Source organism: Dipodomys ordii, unplaced genomic scaffold (genome assembly GCF_000151885.1).
Source record: "Dipodomys ordii isolate 6190 unplaced genomic scaffold, Dord_2.0 Scaffold243, whole genome shotgun sequence".
NCBI lineage: Eukaryota > Metazoa > Chordata > Mammalia > Rodentia > Heteromyidae > Dipodomys > Dipodomys ordii.
The window spans coordinates 217,892-240,860 of NW_012267459.1; the positions used below are offsets into that span (position 1 = coordinate 217,892).

Genomic DNA, 22,969 nt, shown 5'->3' on the forward strand with positions numbered 1-22,969 from the left:
CTCTCTCTCTCTCTCTCTCTCTCTCTCTCACACACAATTACCTTTAAGTACAAAGGTGTTTCAACTCCACATGTCAGTTTATGAGTACACAGAGTCTCGATTAGTGTGGCCCCTTTTGTTGTTATTCCTCCATCCATCCCAATTCCACCTATCCTCTCATATTACCTTGATTCCATTTTCAGATTTGTACATTGAATAATATGACCATATTTACCCATGCATCCTATCTTTGTCTATTTTCATTATTTTGGGTGAAAAGGTTTTTACTAAAATACAGAGGTTTAAGGGTACTCCTTTGTTTTGGTCTCAAAGTGGGGGGTAACAGAACATGGCCAATAGCTTCTGCTCTTTACAATTGTACCAAGGATGGTTTTTCTGCCTAGTTGTGGGGAATGTAAGCTCCAACCCAGAAAAACCACACAGACACACAGGCATGTAGAACAAAGAAAGAAAGGTTTATTGCCAGCAAAGGCATTGACAAGGCCATTTCTCACAGGGAGAAGTGGTGCCTGTCTTTTTCTGAGATGACTACATATAACGTGGGTGCAGGCAGGGGGAGGGACGTGGGTTGAGGGGGAGGGGGGAGCTCGAGGTGCTAGGAGGTAGGGACCTTGGTGTGGATGTGTGGGCCCAGGACTTTATCATGGCTGGTTAGGATTTATGGCAGCTGCCCAAGTACCAGATAAGGGGCCTGCAGCTGGCCAGATTTTCTGATTTAGTCAGTCTGGGTAGGTCTTAGAATATGTGTTTCTAAAAGGTGCATAGAAGAGGCAACTGCAACTGGTATGGTGAAAGGGACAAACAGTTCATCATAAGCAGAACGACCACTGAGCCATGCAAAGGGGTGAAGCATGTGCCTGGGCCTGTCTGGGAGGGGCACTAAATCCAGAGCTTCCAGTTCAGACATTCCTCAGCTGATGTTGTTTGCAACAGGGTGTCCAGGAGAGCCACCCAGAGCTCCATAACTCTTAAGTGGTACAGAGTGGAGTGGGAATGTTGGAGGAGGAAGAGATGAGTCCCTGAGCTCTGGCTGATGGGGAGGCAGCTCTAGGGCAGATTTCAGTGTCTCTGATCCACTTTGAGAGGATCCATTAGCTGTTTCACAGTTTAGAAACTCAAAGGACCCTATGAGGAAAGAGTGAGTTTAAACACTTATAAAAGATTTAGCCAGGCACTGGTGGAGATCTGAGGATACCAGTTCAAAGCTAGTCTGTTCAGGAAAGCTCAGAAGACTCTTATCTCTAGCAAACTACCAAAAAACCCAAAACCAAAACCAAAAAACAACTAGTATATGTCTGAGACAAGCAGAAAAGGTCAGATAAGTTGATGTTAGGTGAAATGAATCCCAAGGTAAGTATTCAAATGTTTTTTCTTTCTTTCGATTGTTTCTAACATATTTACAAGATGATTTCTTTATTGCTTTGTATGTCCCTCCCCCAATGATATAACTCCTGCTTTCATTGTATTTGATGTTGGTATAATTTATGGAGGGGAAGCGCAAAAACAAACCGTTTGAATAGGGATACAGGTGGACCCATTGCAACAATGAGATGTACAAGTCATTATGTTGATAAACGAACTTTACAACTTTGGCTTGGGGGTGGTGGTGGTGGGGAGATGGGAAGGGATGGGAAGGGGAAACAAAGGAGAAGGCAACAATGCTTGATAAGAAATGTACTCATTACCTTGCCCATGTAATTGTAACCCCTCTGTATGGTATTTTCACAATAAAAAATTAAAAACAAAAACAAACCCAGAAGTAGAGCTGTAGCTCAAGTGGTAGAGTCTTGAGAAAAAACAAACAAATGAAAAATACCCCCTCAGGGACAGTGCCCAGGCTGGACTTCAAGCCCCAGGAGGGCATCACACACACACAAAAAGATTTCTTTACCATTGTACTATTTCTGCCAGATGGTGTCACACAAGGGACACTCATGTGTTACAGACATCAAATAGAAAACCATCTTCAGACAGAGTCCCAAACAAAGTAGTACTTGGCTATTGAGATTACAAATGCTTCTTTATTTTAAAGTATTTGAGTATGAAAGAAAGTAATAATTTCCCCTATTCCCCTACTTTCTAGCTTTTTAAAATTAATTACTTCTGTTTTTTCTGTGTACATATAGGATTTTTAAAATTTTATATATCATTTAACTTTTTTCCTTTTTAAATTGTTGTCATAAAGGTGATACACAGAGGGGTTACAGTTAAATAAGTCAAGTAAAGAGTACATTTCTTTTTGGACAGTGTAACCCCTTTTCAAAACACTTTCAACTTGCATAATTATCCCTCATTTTTGTAGGGATGGTTGCTAAAGTAGTTATATAGTATTGTCTTTATTATGGAATATGCTTAACTTACTGCCTTTAAATTGGATGCTAACTTGTGCTTTGGATTGGTGCCCTAACATCAAATGCACAATGGTTCTACAAGTTGATTTGTACTTATTTTTTTCTTTATAGTAAACTCATTACTTAAAGGTTCCCTACCTGGGAGCCTGGTGGCTCATGTCTGTAATCCTAGCTACTCAGGAGGCTGAGATCTGAGGATCATGGTTCAAAACCAGCCCAGGCAGGAAGTCTGTGAGATTTATCTTTGATTAAAAACCCAAAAGCTGGAAATGGACCTCTGGCTTAAGTAATAGAGTGCTAGTTTTGAGTGGAAAAAGCTGAGACCCAGACTGGTACCAGACCAAAATCAAAACAAAACAAACAAAAAAAACCTAAAACCTTCTCACATATTTTGGCAAGCAGTTCACAGAATTCATACTACTAATAAGGCACCTTCAGGAACCCGCCTTAGTGTTCTTTTGTTTTTGTGTGGTGTAGGTTGTGGTGCTGGTAATAGAACCTAGGCTTCACATATACTAAGCAAATTGTCTAGCCCTCAACAAAAAAGTAAACTGGAAACTTGCTGGTGGATATGATCTAGTAGCCAGTAATTTATTTATTTTGTGCTGGTACTTGGATTTTCACTCAAGGCTAGTGCTCTACCAACTTGAGCCACAATTGCACTTTCAGCTTTTGGCCGATTAATTGCAAATAAGAATAGCATGACTTTCCTGTCAGGGGTAGCTTTGAAAAGTCTGCCCATATTCTGTAGGGTCTTCCTCCCAAATATGATAAATCCTCAGTTGGTTGAATCTGTGGATGTAGAACCTGTGGATTCAGAGGGTGTCTGCCCCTTATAAGTTATTAGTATGTATTGAAGTCTTTTCCTTTTATTATTGTGGAGACAAAGATTTGTGGTGTACACAATTTTTCCTTCACATATTTAACTGCCTTTATCACATTTGTGCTTTCTTTTCTTTCTTACCTCTCTGTCCCTGTCCCCTGGTCTCTAGGTGGCAGTGGGAGACATCGTGAAGGTCCTTAATGGCCAGTATCTTCCAGCTGACATGGTCCTGTTCTCCTCCAGGTCAGGTGTGCTAGTGGGCACAGTTCTTGAAATAAGTGTTAAGAACCTATTAAGTGACAACCACAGAAATCCTGAGTGACTTTTTATTGCCCCCTTTCAAGCCTATGAATTACAATCTTTTCCCCTTACTTGTTCTAGCTGTTAAGTTGAACATTCCTAATTAATGATAGTTGCAGATTTTGGAACCTTCTGGATTTCTGATTCAGTTAGGGATGTTGAGCTGTCTAATGCTAATCTTTTGAAATTGAAAGCAGTGAACAATCTAAAACATATCTGATGCCACACATTTTGGGTAAGAGAAAATTAACCTGTACTTTTGTCAATTGCCTTGTCTTGCCTTGACTCTTACTTTTCTTTCTCTCTTTCTTTTAGACTTAATCTGAACTACTCCTTCTTCTTCTTCTTCTCCTCCTCCTCTTCCTCCTCCTTCTCTTTCTCCTTTCTTCTTTCTTCATTTTTTTCTATGTTGTGCTGGTTTGGGGGCTTTAAGTCAGGACCTGGGTGCTGTCCCCAAGCCTTTTCTGTGCTTAAGGCTAGTGTTGGACCACTTGAGCCAGCTCCACTTCTGACTTTTTGGTGATTAATTAGAGACAAAAAGTCTCACAGATTTCTCTGTCCAGGCTGGCTTCCAATTGATCCTCAGATCTCAGCATTCTGAGTAGCTAGGATTAACTCTTCCTATAGGTACTGACTCATTTAGTTTCCTGGCTATTCTGGGAGATTTCTCATCAATGATGGGGACATCAACACAGTCGAGGGCAGGGAAGGTCCACTAGCCTCCAGGCTGAAGTTTATCTGTAATTCAGCGTAGTACGTGATGGGTCTAGCCAGCAGTCTATCTGGCACAACTCAGTGCTGCTCATAAACAGCACTGACAAGACCTGCAGAGGATGTTTAGTTTTTTGTTTTTGTTTTTTTAATTTAATTTAATTTTATTTGTGAACATACTGTACAGAGGGGTTACAATTGCATGGGCAGAATAATGCGTACATTTCTTACCAAGCATTGCATCCTCCTCCTTTGTTTACCCTTCACATCCCTTCCCAGCCTCCCTCCTCCCCCCCAATCCCAATCCTCTGGATGTTTAGTTTTTATTCTCCTGTATTTGTCCTAAGTTTTAGTGTCATCTTCTCTCCTAGAAAAAGGTATCATCAGTGGCTCATGCCTGTAATCCTAGCTATTCATGAGGCTAAGATCAAAGGATCCCTGTTAGAAGCCAGCCTGTGAAGCCTGTGCAGGAAAGTCTAGGAGACTCTTATTTCCAATTAAGCTGGAAATGGAGCTGTGGTGCAAGTAGTAGAGTGCTAGCCTTGTTCAGTCATAGTATTCAAGCCCTGAGTTCAAACTCCAGGACCAGCACACACACAAATAGGAACCAAAGCCTATGGAGGGGTGAAAAACATCATACACACAGGTGGGATTTATGATTGACCCACTTACTGGTAATGAGGAAACTTTTAGACATATGCAAATATAAATTACTTTATAGTTTGGTCTATTGGTCTTGGCTGTGACTCTCAGATCATGTGGATTTGATAGGGGATGGTTTATCTGAGCTGAATCAGATTTTCAGGATGTTCAGTGTATCTGAATGTGTATTTATGCTGGACAGTCTGTAGAATGCATCATAGCATATCTTTCTAGTAACCCATGATAGTCTTTGTTCATACATGAGAAAACAAGGGCTCCAAGAGATTAAACGACTTGCTAAGGTCATGAGTTACTAGATGATTTTAATGCATTGAATGGGTCTCAGAATTCATTCTCTTCACTACAACTATACCATTTAAACCAGAAATAGGGGTATAGCACCAATTATGGTTGTGTTTTCTCTTTAACTGTTTGGTACTGGCTAATACAGCTAATTTTAAGGACAGAATAATCAAAGAGATTAGATATTTTAGCCAGGCATCTCACACCTATAATCCTAGCTATTCAAGCTAAGATATGAGGACCATGGTTCAAAGCCAACCTGGGCAGGAAAGTCCATGAGACTCTTATATCCAATTAATTAGCAAAAAGCTGGAATTGGAGGTATGACTCAAGTAATAGAACACCGGCCTGGAGTGGAAAAGCTATAGGACAATGCCCAGGCCCTGGGTTCAACTTCTGGTACCAGCATACACCCCTCTCCCCCAAATTAGATGTTTTGATTTAAGAATTATCTTTTGACATTGCAACAAATTTTGGGAACACTAAGGCTTGCCAAGCATGTATGGTGATCTTTCAACTCTGGTGGCTGTAATTTTCTTCAAAACACTAGTTTGTGGTGGGTGTGCCTTGGGCAGGTCTTTCTGTCTAATGGAGATCCAGCCTCAGCCTTTGAGAATTCCTCCTACCCCTGCAGTGGCTGGATCTTTGCTGGTGCATCACTGGTCTTAGTCAACCCATCCCTCTCTGTCTCATCCAATTGAAGTCATTTCTATCTGCTTGAGACCAAATGGCCATTAAGTGGGCCCATGAAAGTAGATTATTTGGATATGCAATGTTGGATTAGTGTTCGGCGCCGAAGAAGAGTGTGCATCTTCCTTTCTCATCAATTATACCTTCTAAAGTGGTGGTTTATGACAATATATTTGAATTGCCTATCCATTTCTGTGCATAGAGATTTCATGAGCTGTGAATTTGTAGAAAGGATGTTATTCAAATTGGCCTTTTTTCTTTGTTCCTCTTCTTAGTGAACCTCAGGCAATGTGCTATGTTGAAACAGCTAATCTAGATGGGGAAACCAACCTTAAAATACGTCAGGTAAAGTCACCTTTATGATTTATGGTTTTATAGAGGCTGAAATTACAAATATGGCCCCTTATGTACCAGCCAGTGTCTAGAGCAGACACAGGGAATAGACAAAGCCTCAATCCTAAAGTTTGTTGGAAATAAGATTCCAATTGTAGAATCTTGTATGTATTGTGTATAATATACTATATATTATATACAGCATTGTATATTACATACACTATTTCCTTGCCTCAAATAACTTTAAAAAATTTGTGCTGTTTTTGGGGCTTGAACTCAGGGCCTAGGTACTGGACCAGAACTTCTTTGGCTCAAGGCTAGTTCTCTACCACTCTTAGCCCACAGTGCCACTTCTGGCCTTTTCTGAGTAGATTATTGGAGATAAGAATCTGATGGGCTTTCCTGTCTGAGCTAGCTTGGAACTGTGATTCTCATCTCTCAGCTCCTGAGTAGGTAGAATCACAGGTGGGAGACAACAGCTCACACATATACATGTTCGTATATGTATACACACATACATACATACATATGTACACACAATATTAGTCATAAACACATATTTTTAGCTTAAAAATACAGGTTTTCTATTTATTTAAAAATAACTTCAGGCCAGGTGCCAGTGACTCATTCTTGTAATCCTAGTTTTCAGGAGGCTGAGATCTGAAGATCACAGTTTGAAGCCACCTCAGCTGGGAAAGTCTGTGAGACTCTTGTCTCCAATTAACTTCCAAGAAAGTAAAAGAGGAGCTGTGGCTTGAGTGGTAGAGCACTAGCCTTGAGCAAAAAAAGCTCAGGACAGTGCCTAGGCCCTCAGTTTAAGCCCTGCTATTGTGTTCTGAGACTGCTATTTATAGCATCATGATACTCCAAGTTGTCAAGGCATAGAGTAAAACTTCCATAAAGCTAAGTAACTTATTTTTAACAGTGTTACTTATTACATAAAACAGATTCCTTATGTTTAACATTGTCTTCTGTATAAAATAAGCATGAATTCTAATTTGAAAATGTTTCCATTTCAACTCTAATTCTCTGGTTCAGTTACTTTTCCAAAACTGAGTTATATTCTGTACATAAATAGCCTGTGATAAAATTTAAGTTTTTTAAAGATTTTTAAAAACAAAACCTCTATCTTCTTGCAGTTTTAAAATGGCCCCAAAATGTAACTTCATATTTGTCTTACTTTATAGTACATTTTATTCTAATATGAAGTAGTCTGTAAGGTATAAGAATTTTAAGCATTTTAAACTGAGTGTTAGTGGTTCATGCCCACAATCCTAGCTACTCAGAAGGCTGGAATCTGAGGATCATTGTTCCAAGCCAGCCCTGGCAGGAAAGTCCATGAGACTCTATTTCCAAAAATATTCAGCTGGAGGTGTGGCTGAATTGGTAGAAGGCCAGCCAAACAAGCAAGCAAGCAAGCATGAGATCTGGAGTTCAAACCTACATACTGCCAAAAAATAAAAATAAAAATTTAACATTCAACTCTCTTCTGTTACGTAAACTTGAATTCAGTAATTTTGTTTACATATATTTCTTTAGATTGTTTTCTTCTGTGTTTAAAGATTTGGCCAGGCATGGTAGCTCATACCTATAATCCTAGCTATGCATGGGGGTGAAGATTGTGGGAGGATTATGGCTCCAGGCTAGCCTGGGCAAAGATTAATGAGACCCCATCTCAATCAGTAAATTGGGTGTGTATGCATCTGTCATCCTAGCTAGGCAAGAGGCATATGTAGGAAGATCATGGTCTTAGGATGGCCCTGGCAGAATCATAAGACCTCACTTGAAGAATAATTAAAACAAAAAGGGCTGGGAACATGGTTCAAGTGTTAGAGCTCCTGCCTAGCAAGTATGAGAACCTGAGTTTGAACCTCAGAATCATCCTCTCTAAAAGAGTTAATGATTCAGGTGATTGTTTCTAACACATTTATAAGATTATTTCTTTGTTGCTTTGTATGTACCTCCCCCATGGTATAACCCCTGCTTTCACTGTATTTGAGGTTGGTATAATTTGTGGAGGGGAAGGGAAAAAACAAATCGTTTAAATAGGGGTACAGGTGGATCCATTGCAACAATGAGATGTACAAGTCATTATGTGGAAAAACGAACTTTACAACTTTGATGGGGTGGGGAGGAGGATTAGGTGGCGGGGGCGGGGGAAGGATGGGAAAGGGAAACAAAGGAGGAGACTACAATGCTTGATAAGAAATGTACTCATTATCTTGCCCATGTAATTGTAAGCCCTCTGTATGGTATTTTCACAATAAAAAAAAGAAAATAATTTTAAGGAAAAAAATTAAAAGAATTAATGAGGTTTGCTTTAAAATTATATTTTTATGTATGTTTGGAACAAAACATTTAAAAGATTCCCATAAATAGAATACAATATTAGTGGGATCCCTTATTCTACCTTTATGACCACAGTTAGAGGCCAGCTAATAGTTCATGCCTTCTATAAGACGTGTTAATTATTACTTAAGCATAGTTATTCTCAGCACAAGGATGGGACCATCATCTTTGCCAAATTAAAATCTTTGATATTTTTGCACCTCATTGTTGTGCAGTTTATCAAAAGCAGCTGGATTTAATTTGCCAAATTATTGTATTATAGATAGCTCATTGTGCCTTATAACTGATGGAATATTGGAGAAGGATATTGCCCTTTAAACATGGGAGAGTGCTTTTATTTTTCTCTGTTGGTTTAACATTTTAGGGTTTGAGTCACACTGCTGACATGCAGACTCGAGAAGTGCTGATGAAACTGGCTGGAACTATAGAATGTGAAGGGCCCAATCGCCACCTCTATGACTTCACTGGGACCTTGCATTTGGATGGGAAAAGGTAACTCTGTCTCTCTCCTCCCTCCTTTCCTCCTTCTCTTCCTCTCTCCTTCCTTCCTCCCAATCCTGGGGCTTGAACTCAGAGCCTGGATACTATCCTTGAGCTGTTTTTGCTCAAAGGTGGTGCTCTGCCACTTGAGCCACCTCGCCACTTTCAGATTTTTGGTGGTTAATTTGAGAAAAGTCTCCCGGACTTTCCTGCTGGGGCTAACTTAGATCCTCAAAACTCAGCCTCCTGAGTAGCTGTAGGATTACAGGTGTGAGCCACTGGTGCCTGGCTTGGCTGTCATTTCTCATATCCAACCATTCTTTTTTTTTTTTTGCCAATACTGGGGCTTGAATTGAGGCCCTGGGCTGTGTCCCTAAGCCTATCTGTGCTCAAGTCTAGCACTCTACCACTTGAGTCACAGAGCCACTTCTAGCTTTTTCTGTGTATGTGGTACTGAGGAATTAAACCCAGGGTTTCATGCATGCCAGGCAAGTGCTCTACCACTAAGCCACATTCCCAGCCTTCATATATAATCATTCTACATTTCAAATTTCTAACTGGAAGTCTCAAATTACTAAAATTCACTCAAGTGATTAATCATTAAGCCATTCTTGACAAATTTGATAGAAGAGGTTTATTGCATCTTGTTTTTCTTTTTTTATTGTGAAAATACTGTAAGAGGGGTTACAATTACATGGGCAAGATAATGGGTACATTTCTTATCAAGCATTGTAGCCTCCTCCTTTGTTTCCCCTTCCCATCCCTTTTGTTTTTCTTCTTATAGAAGTCTATAATATAAATTTAGTTTCAGAAGTGAATGTTTCAAATTTTCTTTTTCTTAGCAATTTCTTTTCTGAGTAGTAACAGGGAAATACAAAATAATTTTCTCTAACATTTATATAAAATAAACTGGAGCTGGATGCTAGTAGATAATGCCTGTAATCCTAGCTACTCAAGAGGCAGAGATCTGAGGAACATGGTTCAAAGCCAGCTTGGGCAGGAAAGTCTGTGGACTTTATCTCCAATTATCTTCCAAAAATCCAAAAGTGGAGGTGTGGCTCAATTGGTATAGGGTTAGCCCTGAGCAAAAAGAGCTCAGAGATAGCACCCAGATTCTGAGTTCAAGCCCCAGTACTGGCATCAAACAAAACAAAAACAAAAAAACTATCAAAATCTTATTTTGTTTTCCATTCTGATGAATGGATAAAGGATATTGCTCAAATTTGACTGTAGGAAACATTTATTATGAGTTTATGCTTCAGGAGAAGTTAATATATGTTCGACTGTCATTAAATATAAATGTTGTTTCTTATTTTCAGCCCTGTTGCCCTTGGGCCTGACCAGATCTTATTAAGAGGTACACAACTTAGAAATACTCAGTGGGTCTTTGGCATTGTTGTTTATACTGGACATGACACCAAACTCATGCAGGTAAAATGCTTCTGTGCTGAGAAACAATATTGACTTCTTTTTACTCCTTTTCTTTCTGTTCTAATGGAGGGTGGGATGCAGCTTTCACGTTTAGGAAGCTCATTTGTCTATGAACCTAAACTAGGAAAGCTAGTGCTTTATTCTTAGATAGTTTCTTCTGGAGTTTTGTTGTTATTATCAAATATTTGTTTAGTCTGAAATATAAATGTTCTTTGTTAGACTTAAGAGGGACAATTGATTCTAACTTACTTTGTCTTCTGGACTTAAGTGGAGATTAGGTCAAATATTTTATCTCTCTTTAGTTCTCTTCGTTCCATTAATTAAAATTTTACCATAAATTCTTATTTAAATGAATTCTAGACTTGTAAACTCAGTTAAAAATTGGGCTGGGAAGTTGGCTCAGTGGTAAAGTGCTTGCCTCACTTGCATGAAACCCTGGGCTCGATTCCTCAGTACCATATAAGCAGAAAAAAGTCAGAAGTGGCATTGTGGCTCAAGAGTACTAACCTTGAGCTGAAGAGCTGAGGGACAGTGCCCAGGCCCAAAGCTCAGCCCCCATGACCGACCATTATTTTTCATGTATGCTAGTACTTGGTCTGGCTACTTAGCTGGTGTTCTACCATTTAAGCCACAGCTCCACTTCCAGGTTTTTGCTGGTTAATTTGAGACTAAGTCTCACAGTCTTGCCTGCCCTGGTTGGCTTTGAACTGTGGTCATCTCAGCCTCCTGAGTTGTTAGGATTATAAGTGTGAACCACCTGAGCCTGACTAAACTCAATTGTTTTTGAACCAAAGAAAAAAATATCATTTTAAAATGATTTTTCCCATTTTCCCTATAAATGGGTTTTTTCTCAAAATTTTGTTTGTGAATTTATAGCCCATGTTTATATTAACGTCATATTTTGTCAGCCTGCTTTTGAAATTCTATATAAGTCAGTGTCTTGCTGTATCTGTTTTTACTTTTTGTGACTACACGAGGCATTTTATTTTGCTAGTGGCAGTTATTAATGAGAATTGGATTTTCTTCTCCAGTATTTTTATATAACTTCTAAAGCTTATAGTAGCTATTGGTCTTAATTAAAAATAGTGTCCATACACCAAGTCTTGTGTTGGGCCATGTTGATATGACAGCAAAAAGCCAAATCATACTTTGGGGAACCAGGTAGACTAAGGAATAATGTGATATTGTAAAGTAGAAGGATAATTGTAAAAAACAGTCTTGTGGATGTATATATAGAAGGTCATCCAACCCTAGCTGGCGATGCTAGAGACCTGATATCAGGAAGGAGGTAGATTATTGTTTAGATCCCCTCCTCGAAGCCAGATAATAGAAAGATAAGAGTTAAATGATTAAGATAGACAAATGCAATGAAGACAAGGAAGGCAATTAGGAATAGAAGGCTGGAGAAACTCCCTGAAGTTGAAGATAACTGTTAAGAGTTATTGAGTGACATGTAGACAAATATATAGAAACATTGTCTTTGAGTTTCCAATTGAAGTTGAGAGTTTCCAATGAGGAGAGACCTGAGGCTGAACCATGGCAATATGAAGTAAAAGATCAAGCTGTGTCAGGCCATTTGTTGCTGAGCAGGAGAGAGTAAGGATTGGACAGATTGGTGCTAGGCTTTCCAAGATAGTTGAAAAAGGCAAGGTTGAGGGAGGGAGGAATTTCATGAGCTAGTTGCTTAAGGCTTCAGTGAGTGAGGAGAATTGTTAGGGGAATTCACTTGTATCTGTGAATTTTTAAAAATACCATTAGAGGAACAAATGTCCAGAAGCATTGTAAATTCTTGAATATATACTCAGTAACACCAGATGCCAATTGATCTGAGTCTTACTGGAAATATTCTTTGTCTGGGGAAGGATTTGGCCTGGTAAGGCAAGGAGCAGGAGGAGAGTTCACAAAGCAAGAGGAAGATGTAAGGCACTCTAGGGAGGAGGGCTTCATGGAAGGTAGAAAAATGAATAGATAATTGCTAGTTCAGACCTAGCAGATTCTGGGGTGACAGATAAAGAGGTGCCCATGCAGTGATATCTCAGAATATTGTTTATTAAATAATTAATATTACAATTACCACCGTGGCATGAGGAATAAGTTTTACTGACAGATATGGTTAAACTACTGTTCTTTCCCCAAACCTCTGCTATTATAAGTTCATATTAGCCCAGGGCAAACTTAAGGGAGTTCCAGGAAAATAGACAAAAAGACACATTCCAGGGGATAGATGACAAAAATAAATCAGAAAGTACTTAAACAGTTTCAGCAAGGGATCTAGGAATTTCCTCACTAAAATTTGTATATACTGGAACTCTGTCTTTTGACAGGAATTAATGAAAAAGGTCAAACTTGCATAAGCCTGTGCCTTTAGAGATAGGATAAACAACCAGGATATTCCCCTGATATCATTCATACTTCAAGCACACTGTCAAATCTCCTAAAACCCTCTCAGAGCTCTAGGGTTCCCACAGTTAGTTAATGCTGAGAGACAAATATTGGTTAGATCAGGATGGTTCAGCATATCTAGGATGTGCCTTATCCAGCTTCCTGCTTGATTCTCATTCCTTCACAGCAGCTGATTATAATGTTTAATTTGTTGTTACGGAGTAGTTTGTGTGAATGGATAGGCTAGTGCTCTGCCATCTATTAAGTAACCTTGAACTTCTACAGCCCAGTGTCTGACGAAATACCTGGAGCACCACTGACCACAAACCACTGCCTTTTATGTTGAAATGACAACATCTCATCATGAATGATGAGGTTAAATTTAGGCAGGGCCCCAAGATTAGTTTTCAGATTGTACCTATTATAAATTTAAGCCCTTTTCTAGTTTCATTGTATACTGGTGCTCTAAGCTAGTGCTCTACTACTTGAGCCACAGCTCCACTTCTTGCTATTTCTTTGGCAGTTATTTGGAAGAAGAGTATTATGTACTTTCCTGGCCAGGCTGGCTTTGAACCACAATCATCAGATTTCAGTCTCCTGAGTAGCTAGGACTACAGGCGTGAGCCAGGAGTACCCAGCTTGAAGGAACACTTTATCTGTGTTTGTAATGTTTGACCACAGAACAGCAACTGCATTGCTTTACAATTCTTAAATCCGAGCTTCTCTGCCTTCTACCCTTCAGAGTTACTTCTGGCTCATGCTTAGTGTAGTTACATGTAGGTATTTTTCATTGTTCTTTGCCTTTAGTTGATTTAGTGGTGAAGAGAAGCTATCACATTAATTATAGCAGATATGAACTGTACCATATCATGCATCGTTCTAAGTAATTCACACATATTAAGTCATTTATTTCTAAGTATGAGGAGAGTAGTAACAGTTTTGTTATTTTATAAGAAACTGAGGCATGATGTCTAAGTAACCCCAGATTAGCAAACTAGAAAAAGATAGAGGTAGGATTCAGATCCAGGTAGGTAAACTCCACAGCTCTTGTTCTAACTAACATTCTGCTCTCTGCTTTCTCAAGTAGTAACAAAATGTGTAATATATTGGATCTGATTTCAGCTTTCTCAAAAATTGGATGTTTTGTTTGACCTGTTTCTTTTTACAACTTCAATTGTAAAAAGAATTTTTTTATGAACTTAAAACTCCAGTAAGAATTTAACATTAAAAACTCATTGTAAAAGGTAGAAATAAATGGTCAAGGGAAGGGAATGAGTAGATGGAGCTTGACTTTCCACAAAGTTAATGTGTTAAAGCTTGAAGTTTTGGGGTGGTTTCTGATTTTATTTATTCCTTACTTTATTTTTTGTGCTGTTACTGAGACTTGAACTCAAGTTCTCACAGTCTCCCTTAGTTTTTTCACTCAAAGCTGGTGCTCTACCACTTGAGCCATAGCTGAACTCCTAGCTTTTTGTAGTTCATTGGAGATAAGAGTCTCATAGACTTTCCTGCCTGGCTGGCTTTGATCTTTGATCCTCAGATCTCCATCTCCTGAGTATCTAGGATTATAAGCATGAGCCATTGGTGTCAGCTGTGGTTTCTGTTCTGTTGGAAGAAAGATAAATTTTCCTAACCCTTTTACAGGCTGGAATTCAACCACTGGAAGAGATCAGAAGTCAGTAACTAATGGGGTCATTGAAATGGGGGGGGTTGTAATTTTTTCCTGCCTGTGCATTCAGTGAATGCTTATCTTTACTTTTTACAAGATAGTCTTGGAGAAAGTCTTCTGGTTCTTGACCCAAGACCACATATGCATGAATTATTCCAGTCAACTTTGATTGATTATAAGATGGGCTTTGCTAATGAATTTTCATGTAGAGTCTAGAGGACTTTTTCTTTCCCTTCCTCAACACTATGGTCCATTCTAGTTAGGCTGATTTCCCCACCAGGAATGATGCTGTTCTGTTTTTTATGTGTTACCTTCCTGCCTGTGATCTACTGCTTTTGACTCAGCTCTCTCTTTTTCACGAGGTCCTTCCTGACTGTTTCTGCTCATTTCTTCTTCACACTCTTCCAAGGGGAACCTTTTGTCTGTCCATTTATTTTAAACACATACCTATATCTAATTTGCATTATTATTATTATTTTGTGTGTATGTATGTGTTTGTGTGTAACTTTACTGGGGTTTGAGCTCAAGGCTTGGATGCTGTCCCTTAACATCTTTGCTCAAGGCTAAGCCACAGCACTATTTCTGACTTTTTGCCTGTTAATTTGGAATAAGGGTCTTACAGACTTTCCTTCTTAGTCTGGCTTCAAACTATGATCCTAAGATCTTAGCCTCCTGAGTAACTAGGATTACAGGTATGAGCCACTTATGCCTGGCTCTGTTTTACATTATTGATATGTATGTCTTATTATGTCTTTTTTTCCTCTAAGTGGGCTATTGGAGGAAAAAGTATTTCTTGTATTTGGTCTAAAGCTGAGTTATTTCTTTGAAGGTCTCTTTAGATTTTTATTGCATAGGATCTTCAATTTTCTCTTAAATGAACATTCTTCTGGTTTTCTTTGGTGACTTTTGTATTCTATAATAAATATGGCAAATGTTAGGCTAAGATGTAATAACAAGACGTACTGAATGAATCATGTAGAGTTAAAATGTGTTCTTTAAACTGTTAAAAGTCTTTCTTCATAGAACTAGTTATTGATTCAAGAGCCCAATATACATTTAATTTTACTGATTATTTGGAAGAGAAATGCTCTTTTATTTTTTTCTTTGTGAAATTCCTTTGTCTTCCTTCCTTTTCTTCTTACCCATTGCCCCTTAGTTTGTTCTGTGACCCTTATTGACTTTTAACTGTCTTTTACAGAATTCTACCAAAGCACCTCTCAAAAGATCAAATGTTGAGAAAGTAACCAACGTGCAAATCCTGGTATTGTTTGGCATCCTCTTGGTCATGGCCTTGGTGAGCTCTGTGGGAGCCCTGTACTGGAATGGGTCTCATGATGGCAAGAACTGGTATATCCAGAAGATGGGTAAGTGTTGGGGTGGGTTGTTGCTTGTTGCAGTAGGACAAAGCTACCCATAAAAGATCAGTCTACATATGATATGTGATTGGTGACTGACATTTTTATACTTCCCTTTTGTAATGCTGTATAAAATACCAAGTTTTCAAGAAATGACAGGCGAGGAATCATGAGATGAAGGGAAAATGAACACATTTGAGGAGTACTTTTTGCTTGAATGATGGTTTTTTAGATATTTTTTTAAGTTTTTTTTGGTGTGTGTATGGTTACTTTAGGGATTATAACATGAGAATTCTACTTTGAGTAAACCCTAACTTAATTCTAGTAAAGGACAAACACATGACTCCAGTAAACTTGCATTTCCTCTTTTGCTTATGCTATTATTGTCATACATAGCACATCTATATTATTATCCCAACAGTACAGGGCTATAATTATTGGCTTTTATAACCAATAAAAAAGAGCTGGGATGTAGCTCAGTGCAAAGTGCTTGCTTAGCAAGTGCAACGTCCTGGGTTTGATCTCCAGTACTAAAAGAAAAAAGACAAAAAAGAAGCAAAAGGAAAAAAGTGTTTATGGGGTCATTTTGTTATTAATCTGTTTGTTTACCATTCATTTGTCCCTGTGAATGATTTACTAGCTGGTATTGCTTTGCTTCAAATATCTTCATTGTCTCCTCACTCTTTTGTGTGTATTTATTTTATATATAAATATTAATACAAAGTACCTGTATATATATATATATATATTGTATATATATATATATATATATATATATATATATATCTGTATAGTGAACTCCAAAATGTATCTTTTGGTGTCAGTCAGGGGACTTGAGCTCCAGGCTGTTCCTGAGCTTGTTTGCTCAAGACAAATGCTCTACTGCTTGAACCACAACTCCACTTATGCCTTTTTTGCTTGTTAATTGGGTCTGGGTTCTTATATTTGGATTTGGATCTGGAGCATGCTTTACAGGTGAAGACTGATAGCATGGTTCATGTATTATTCATTCTGCAGCATCATAGTTGGGGTAAGCAGACAGCACCAATACCATTTTGGTATAACAGCCTTTGTGGGAATGAACACTTGAATTTCACCATCCCCCCAGCTGCCAGGACATTGTTGGATCATTGACTTCAATTCCTATCAGATTCTGTTCTTTCTCATCTCTTTTTGATTATTTTTGTTTGGCCAAATTGTTGTGTGTTTTGAATTCAGGGCCTTGCCCTTTTGCTACACATTTTTGCTCATGACTGGTGCTCTACCATTTAAGCCCTACCTTCAGTTTGGCCTTTTGCTGATTAATTGGAGAATAAGAGTCTCAGAATTTTCTGCCCAAGCTGACATTAAACCGAGATCCTTAGATTTTAGCTTCATGAGCAGCTAGGGTTACTGGTATGAGCTATCCATGTGGCTGAATGTTTTTTTATTCAGGAGTGGAGATTCTTTTATAGACCTCTCTCCAGATTCTTGGCTTTGGGTCATTCTAGGTTTCTTGCACTTTGGGTCTGAGGTTTTTACCTCAGTTGTGCTTTACTCTTTGACACTGTATGTAGTGGCATGATGCATTGGGGCTGGAGTGCAAAATCAGAAAATTGAAACTTATTACTATGTAATTTTATTGTCAGACTGATATTTATGTCTAAATAAATGTATTCACAATGGTTGGGATTTAGAGCTCCTGTCTGATAACTCCTTAATTCTGTAGGAGAACCAGATAGCAAAGTAATATGTCAGGGAAAAGGGAATCAGCTGGAGAAGTGGAAATCTTGATAAGTGGAAAATGAAATGAGAGTTGGAGGCAGGAGGATTGAGAGTTTGAGACTAGTCAGGGCAAAAGCAAGACTTTATCTCCAAAACAAAACATAGAACATAAGAGCTCGTGGCTCCAGTGTAGATCACTTGCTACCATGCACAAGGTGCTGGGTTTAACCCCCAGTAAATGATACACAAACCCCTCCCCTCCCCTGCCTCAAAATGGAAGGATGTTGGGAATGCTGGCTGATGTGTATCTGATCACCTTACTCTTTCCTGGCACCTTATTTGTTCATCACAACCATTCTCCAGAGCTCTAAGTGACTCAAACCATTACTATTTGACTTACTTTCCTGCTGTGGTTTGAAGCCATTACAAATTCCTAATCTCCATTCCCAGACTTCTGTTTTCTCCCTAAATATTGTCCTGTCTTGATTCCCACAATGTCAAATGAATACTCCTGTAGAAACTATATCCCACTGTATGGCCACAAGGAAGGGCAAATTGTGTCTGCTTCCTCTTCTCGCCTCTAACCTCCGGGAACAGTCAGCTCTGTCTTCAGGGCTGTGTCTGAATAGTCTTTGTACTATTGTAGTGTGATACATAGCAGGTGCATACTATTTGTATCTCTAAACAAGCCAATGATAGGCTTATGCTGTGAATTGTTATTTATTTATTTATTGTCAGTACTGAGTCTTGAATTCAGAGCCTCCTGCTCTTACTTTGCTTTTTCTACTCAAGACTGGCACTCTGCCACTTGGGTCACAGCTCTATATTTGGCTTTTTGGTGGTTAGAGATAATAGTCTCACTTCTAGCTTCCAACTGTCATTCTCAGATCTCAGCTTCCTGAGTATCTAGGATTACAGGTGTGAGCCACTGGCACATGGCTCTGTTGTGAACATCCTTTAGATTAAAAAAATCCCAAATAACCAAGTGAAAAGAAACTAAATGGAGATACTATTTAAGCCTATATGGAGCTCTTGTTTCCTTGCACAGACACAAGCTCGGATAATTTTGGCTACAATCTGTTGACGTTCATCATCTTATACAACAATCTCATTCCCATCAGTCTGCTGGTGACTCTTGAGGTTGTGAAATACACTCAAGCCCTCTTTATAAACTGGGTAAGTTTTTGTTTTCTTTTGTGCTTGTCTGGGTCTTGAACTCAGAACCAAGACCCTGTTCCTGAGCCTTCTTGCTCAAGGTTAGCATTCTACCACTTGAGCCACAGATCCACTTCTGGCTTTCTGGTGGTTAATTGGAGATAAGAGTCTCATGGACCTTCCTGACTGAGTTGGCTTTAAACTGTGATTCTCAGATCTTAACATCCCGAGTAACTAGAATGAGAGGTGGGAATTACAGGCATGAGGAATGGGTGCCTTTCCATGCTTTGGCTACCTTTAAAGTCTCGTTAGTGCTAAGGAAAAGGCCTCTTAGCTGTGCTCCTGTGAATTTTATTGAACTACAAAATTCACTGTGACAGTAAACTTGCTTTAGTTTTATGAGTGAAGGTATGGGTTTTAAGGGACTGCCATGGTCATTGAGTCTGCATATTAGCAGCCAGTATTTGCAGACCAGGCTCTTTTTTTCTTTTTCTTGTCCTAGTCCTAGGCCTTGAACTCAGGGCGTGGGCTCTGTTGCTCAGCTTTTTTTTTCTTTAGGTTAGTATTCTACCACTTAGATCCTAGCTATAATTCTGGCTGTTGTTTGGTAGTTTATTGGAAATAAGAGTTTCATGGACTTTCCAGCCCAGGCTGGCTTTGAACCATGATATTCATATCCCAGACTAGGATTATAGTAACTAGGATTATAGGCCTGAGCAATGGGCGCCCAGCCAGACCAAGCCTTTTATATACATCTGATTGTGATCATCACAACACTCCTGTGGATGAGGTAACTGAGCCCAGGCTTATAAATTAGTCTGGGTCATAAAATTATTATCTTATATAAAATGATCTCCTGAATAGAAAACATCATGTTTCCCCTTCTTGTTTACAAGCTGTATTTTTAACTCAATAATAACTGTATTTTTCACTCCCAAATTAAAAATTAACATTTTTATTAAAATGAAAGGGTTTTAATGTACTTGTCTTTAGCTTCTGTGTTAAATTGAATGAAATATTAATGGTATATAATTTCTAAAGAGCTCTCTCTCTTGTCTTTTTCTTTGTCTCTCTTTTTCTCTCTCAGGACACAGATATGTATTACATAGGAAATGACACTCCTGCAATGGCAAGGACATCAAACCTTAATGAAGAGCTTGGGCAGGTGAGAACTTCTTTGGGAACTTCAGTAACAGAGACGTGAGCAGGAGGGAATATGAATGATAGCAGAACCATGGAGAGATTTTACAAGAATAGTTATGAATGAATGTGATGATGCCATCTAAAGACCTGTATATATTATTTGAAAGTATGAATAAATGCAAGTGCGAATTTAGACTTGGTTTTGGAAACCTGGCTGCTATCTGGACATTACCTGCATAAAGCATAGCATAGAACAATATAAGAATATGGGACCCATTTAAAGTATTTATCAGAAGCAATAGACAGAGCAAGTAATGAATAAAATTCTCAGATATTTGAGTAACTCCACAAAGTAAAAATGTGGAAGTTATTTGAGGGATATGTATTCCTGTCATAGCCCTGATTATGCTCTCTCTCTCTGGATGTGTGTGTGTGTGTGTGTGTGTGTGTGTGTATGTATGTTGGTACTGGGGCTTGAACTCAGGGCCTAGATCCGCCATTAGCTTTTTTTAAAATTTTAATCACTAGAACCACTTGAAACTGTTGGGTGGTTAATTGGAGATGAGTCTCAATGACTTTAATGTTCAGGCTGGCTTCAAACTGGGATCCTGAGATCTCAGCCTCCTGTGTAGGTAGGATTATAGCCTTGAACTGTCAGTGTGAGGCAACATTTTTTTTGGAATATTTCAAACTCTTCTTCTCCTCCTCAATCCCTTCATCTTCACCTGAATTGTATTTTTTACTGAAATTGGTATGAAGAATTATTTTTATTTATTTATCTATTTTTGCTGGTCCTGGGCTTGAACTCAGGGCTGAGGTACTGTCCCTGAATATTTTTGCTCAAAGCTAGCACTCTACCATGTGAGACACAGCTCTACTTTCAGCTTTTGGGTAATTAATTAGAGGTAAGAGTCTTAGGAACTTTCTTGCCTGGGCTGGCTTCAAACTGTGATCCTCAGATGTCTTCTTCCAGAGCAGTTATAGTTGTGAGCCACCAGTGCAAGACTATGTCTTTTTTTTTTTTAATGAATTGCAGTAAAAGCTTGTGAATTCATTTTATACATCTCAAGCATCCCAACAACCCTGTGAGACAGGTGCTCTATTACTCCAACTCTACTCCAAGATACCTGGTTGGTCAATGACAAATCCACTAACCTGCAGACCGCCTGTGCATATCTGGTCTCATGTTGTCCTGTACAGTATAGAAACCATTACTTCCCCCTCCACTTCCTCAGCAACCCTCTGTGAAGAGGCACGTGAGAGTGCTCATTCATTTGAGAGCTAGAAGAAGTATCATATAGATACTTCTTTTTTTCTTTCCTTTCCTCCCCCCGTCCTTCCTTCCCCTTCTCTTTCTCCCTTCCTTCCTTCCTTCCTTCCTTCCTTCCTTCCTTCCTTCCTTCCTTCCTTCCTTCCTTCTTCTCTATTTCTTTCTTTCTCTCTCTCCTTTTTCCCTCCCTCCCTCCCTCCCTCCCTCCCTCCCTCCTTCCCTCCTTTCCTTTGTTGGTCCTGGGGCTTGAACTCAGAGCCTGGCTGCTGTCCCAGAGCAAGTTTTTCCTCAAGACTAGCATTCTAACAGCTAAGCCACAGCTTTACTTCTAACCATTTGGTGGTTAATTATAGATAAGAGTCTCACAGATTTTCCTGTCCAGGCTGGCTTCAAACAGCCATTCTCAGATCTCAGCTTCCTGAGTAGCTAAGATTACAGGCATGAGCCACTGTGCTCAGTACCTTGGCACACTTCTATACAATTTTTATGTAGGGTTAGTTATAGAAAAAGATTTATAAATTGTCTAAACATTAACTTTTTTGGGTATTCATTTGTTTAGAGGACATCTTTACAGGACTCTAGACATTCATACAGTGAGATCAAAGGAGGATATTCTTAGGAGAGTATCACAAAGGATCAATAGCTAAGTGCATATGATCATATAAAATTATATTTATCAAAATGAACTCTAAGAAATGGAAACAAGAGTTGTTTTTCCTTTGTTTCTATTTTTTGTTTTCTGTCCCTTTTGTCTTGTTTGTAAGCATAGCTGTTTTGGGGAAGATAAGAGGGAGCACAAAAATGGTAGGACCAAAGGTGAACAAATGCAGCAGAGAGACTCACTAGATACCATATTGAAAATGAACTAACTTGTGGGAGGGGAGAAGAGGGGAAAAACTGGGAGAAAGTGAGGGAAGGGGTGATACTGTTCAAAAAGGAATGTGCTCATTACCTGATTATATAACTGTAACCCCTTTGTAAATGTTCTTTACAATAAATAAATACATTTTCTTCAAAGAAATAAAAATTGTGGATGACTTCATTTGTTGATCTTTTCATCTTATTATCTTCTGGATGTGCATTTCTTTAAAATTTAGGTAAAATATCTGTTTTCTGACAAGACTGGAACTCTGACATGCAACATCATGAACTTCAAGAAATGCAGCATTGCTGGGGTAACCTATGGGTGAGTGTTTATTCCTGGAAAGCTCACTTGTATGCTTCCAACAGAATTAATTTATTTTCAGCTAGTTGGTCAAATATCTTGACTTTTTGGTATTTAGAAGAAATTTAGATAGGTAGTTGCTATTAAATGTGTTTAAGACTGAATGGGTCTAAAATGAACAGTTAAAATATGAATTTTAAGGGGCTGGGAAGGTGGCTCAGTGGTAGAGCGCTTGCCTTGCATGCCTGAAGCCCTGGGTTCGATTCCTCAGCACCACATAAACAAAAAGAAAAAAGCTGGAAGTGGCACTGTGGCTCAAGTGGTAGAGCGCTAGCCTTGAGCTGAAGAGCTGAGGGACAGTGCCCAGGCCCAGAGTTCAGGCCCCACGACCGGAACCAAAAAAAATATGAATTTTAACAGTTAAAATATGAATGATTTCTGTAAGTGTGAACTTAGGAAGTCCCAGGGATGTAGGTCTATGTATTAAATCTAATCCTTCTCAGTTTCTTTCCCATGTTTTTATCTGGATGTTTGTGCTTTGATCAAAGTGTTGTGACCTTTGTTTTCCTTCTCTGGCAGTCACTTCCCAGAACTGACACGAGAGCCATCCTCAGATGATTTTTCGTAAGTAGATTCTAGCATACTTTGGTGCTTTAGTGACACAGGCTCCAGAATTTTATATTAGTACTTCCCACCTGAATATTTATATATGT

At 38.9% G+C, this 22,969-nt stretch overlaps 1 protein-coding gene across 1 annotated transcript in view; it reads left to right on the plus strand.

The window, feature by feature from the left end:
• LOC106000803 (phospholipid-transporting ATPase IB) overlaps positions 1-22,969 on the plus strand; it is a 407,841-nt gene that overhangs the window by 36,835 nt on the left and 348,037 nt on the right. Inside the window, exons 6-14 of the mRNA XM_013036039.1 lie at positions 3,344-3,417; positions 6,096-6,165; positions 8,867-8,994; positions 10,302-10,413; positions 15,663-15,828; positions 18,572-18,699; positions 19,766-19,843; positions 22,189-22,277; positions 22,836-22,880. Coding sequence (XP_012891493.1) covers positions 3,344-3,417; positions 6,096-6,165; positions 8,867-8,994; positions 10,302-10,413; positions 15,663-15,828; positions 18,572-18,699; positions 19,766-19,843; positions 22,189-22,277; positions 22,836-22,880 — 890 coding nt within the window. The remainder of the gene's footprint in view (positions 1-3,343; positions 3,418-6,095; positions 6,166-8,866; positions 8,995-10,301; positions 10,414-15,662; positions 15,829-18,571; positions 18,700-19,765; positions 19,844-22,188; positions 22,278-22,835; positions 22,881-22,969) is intronic.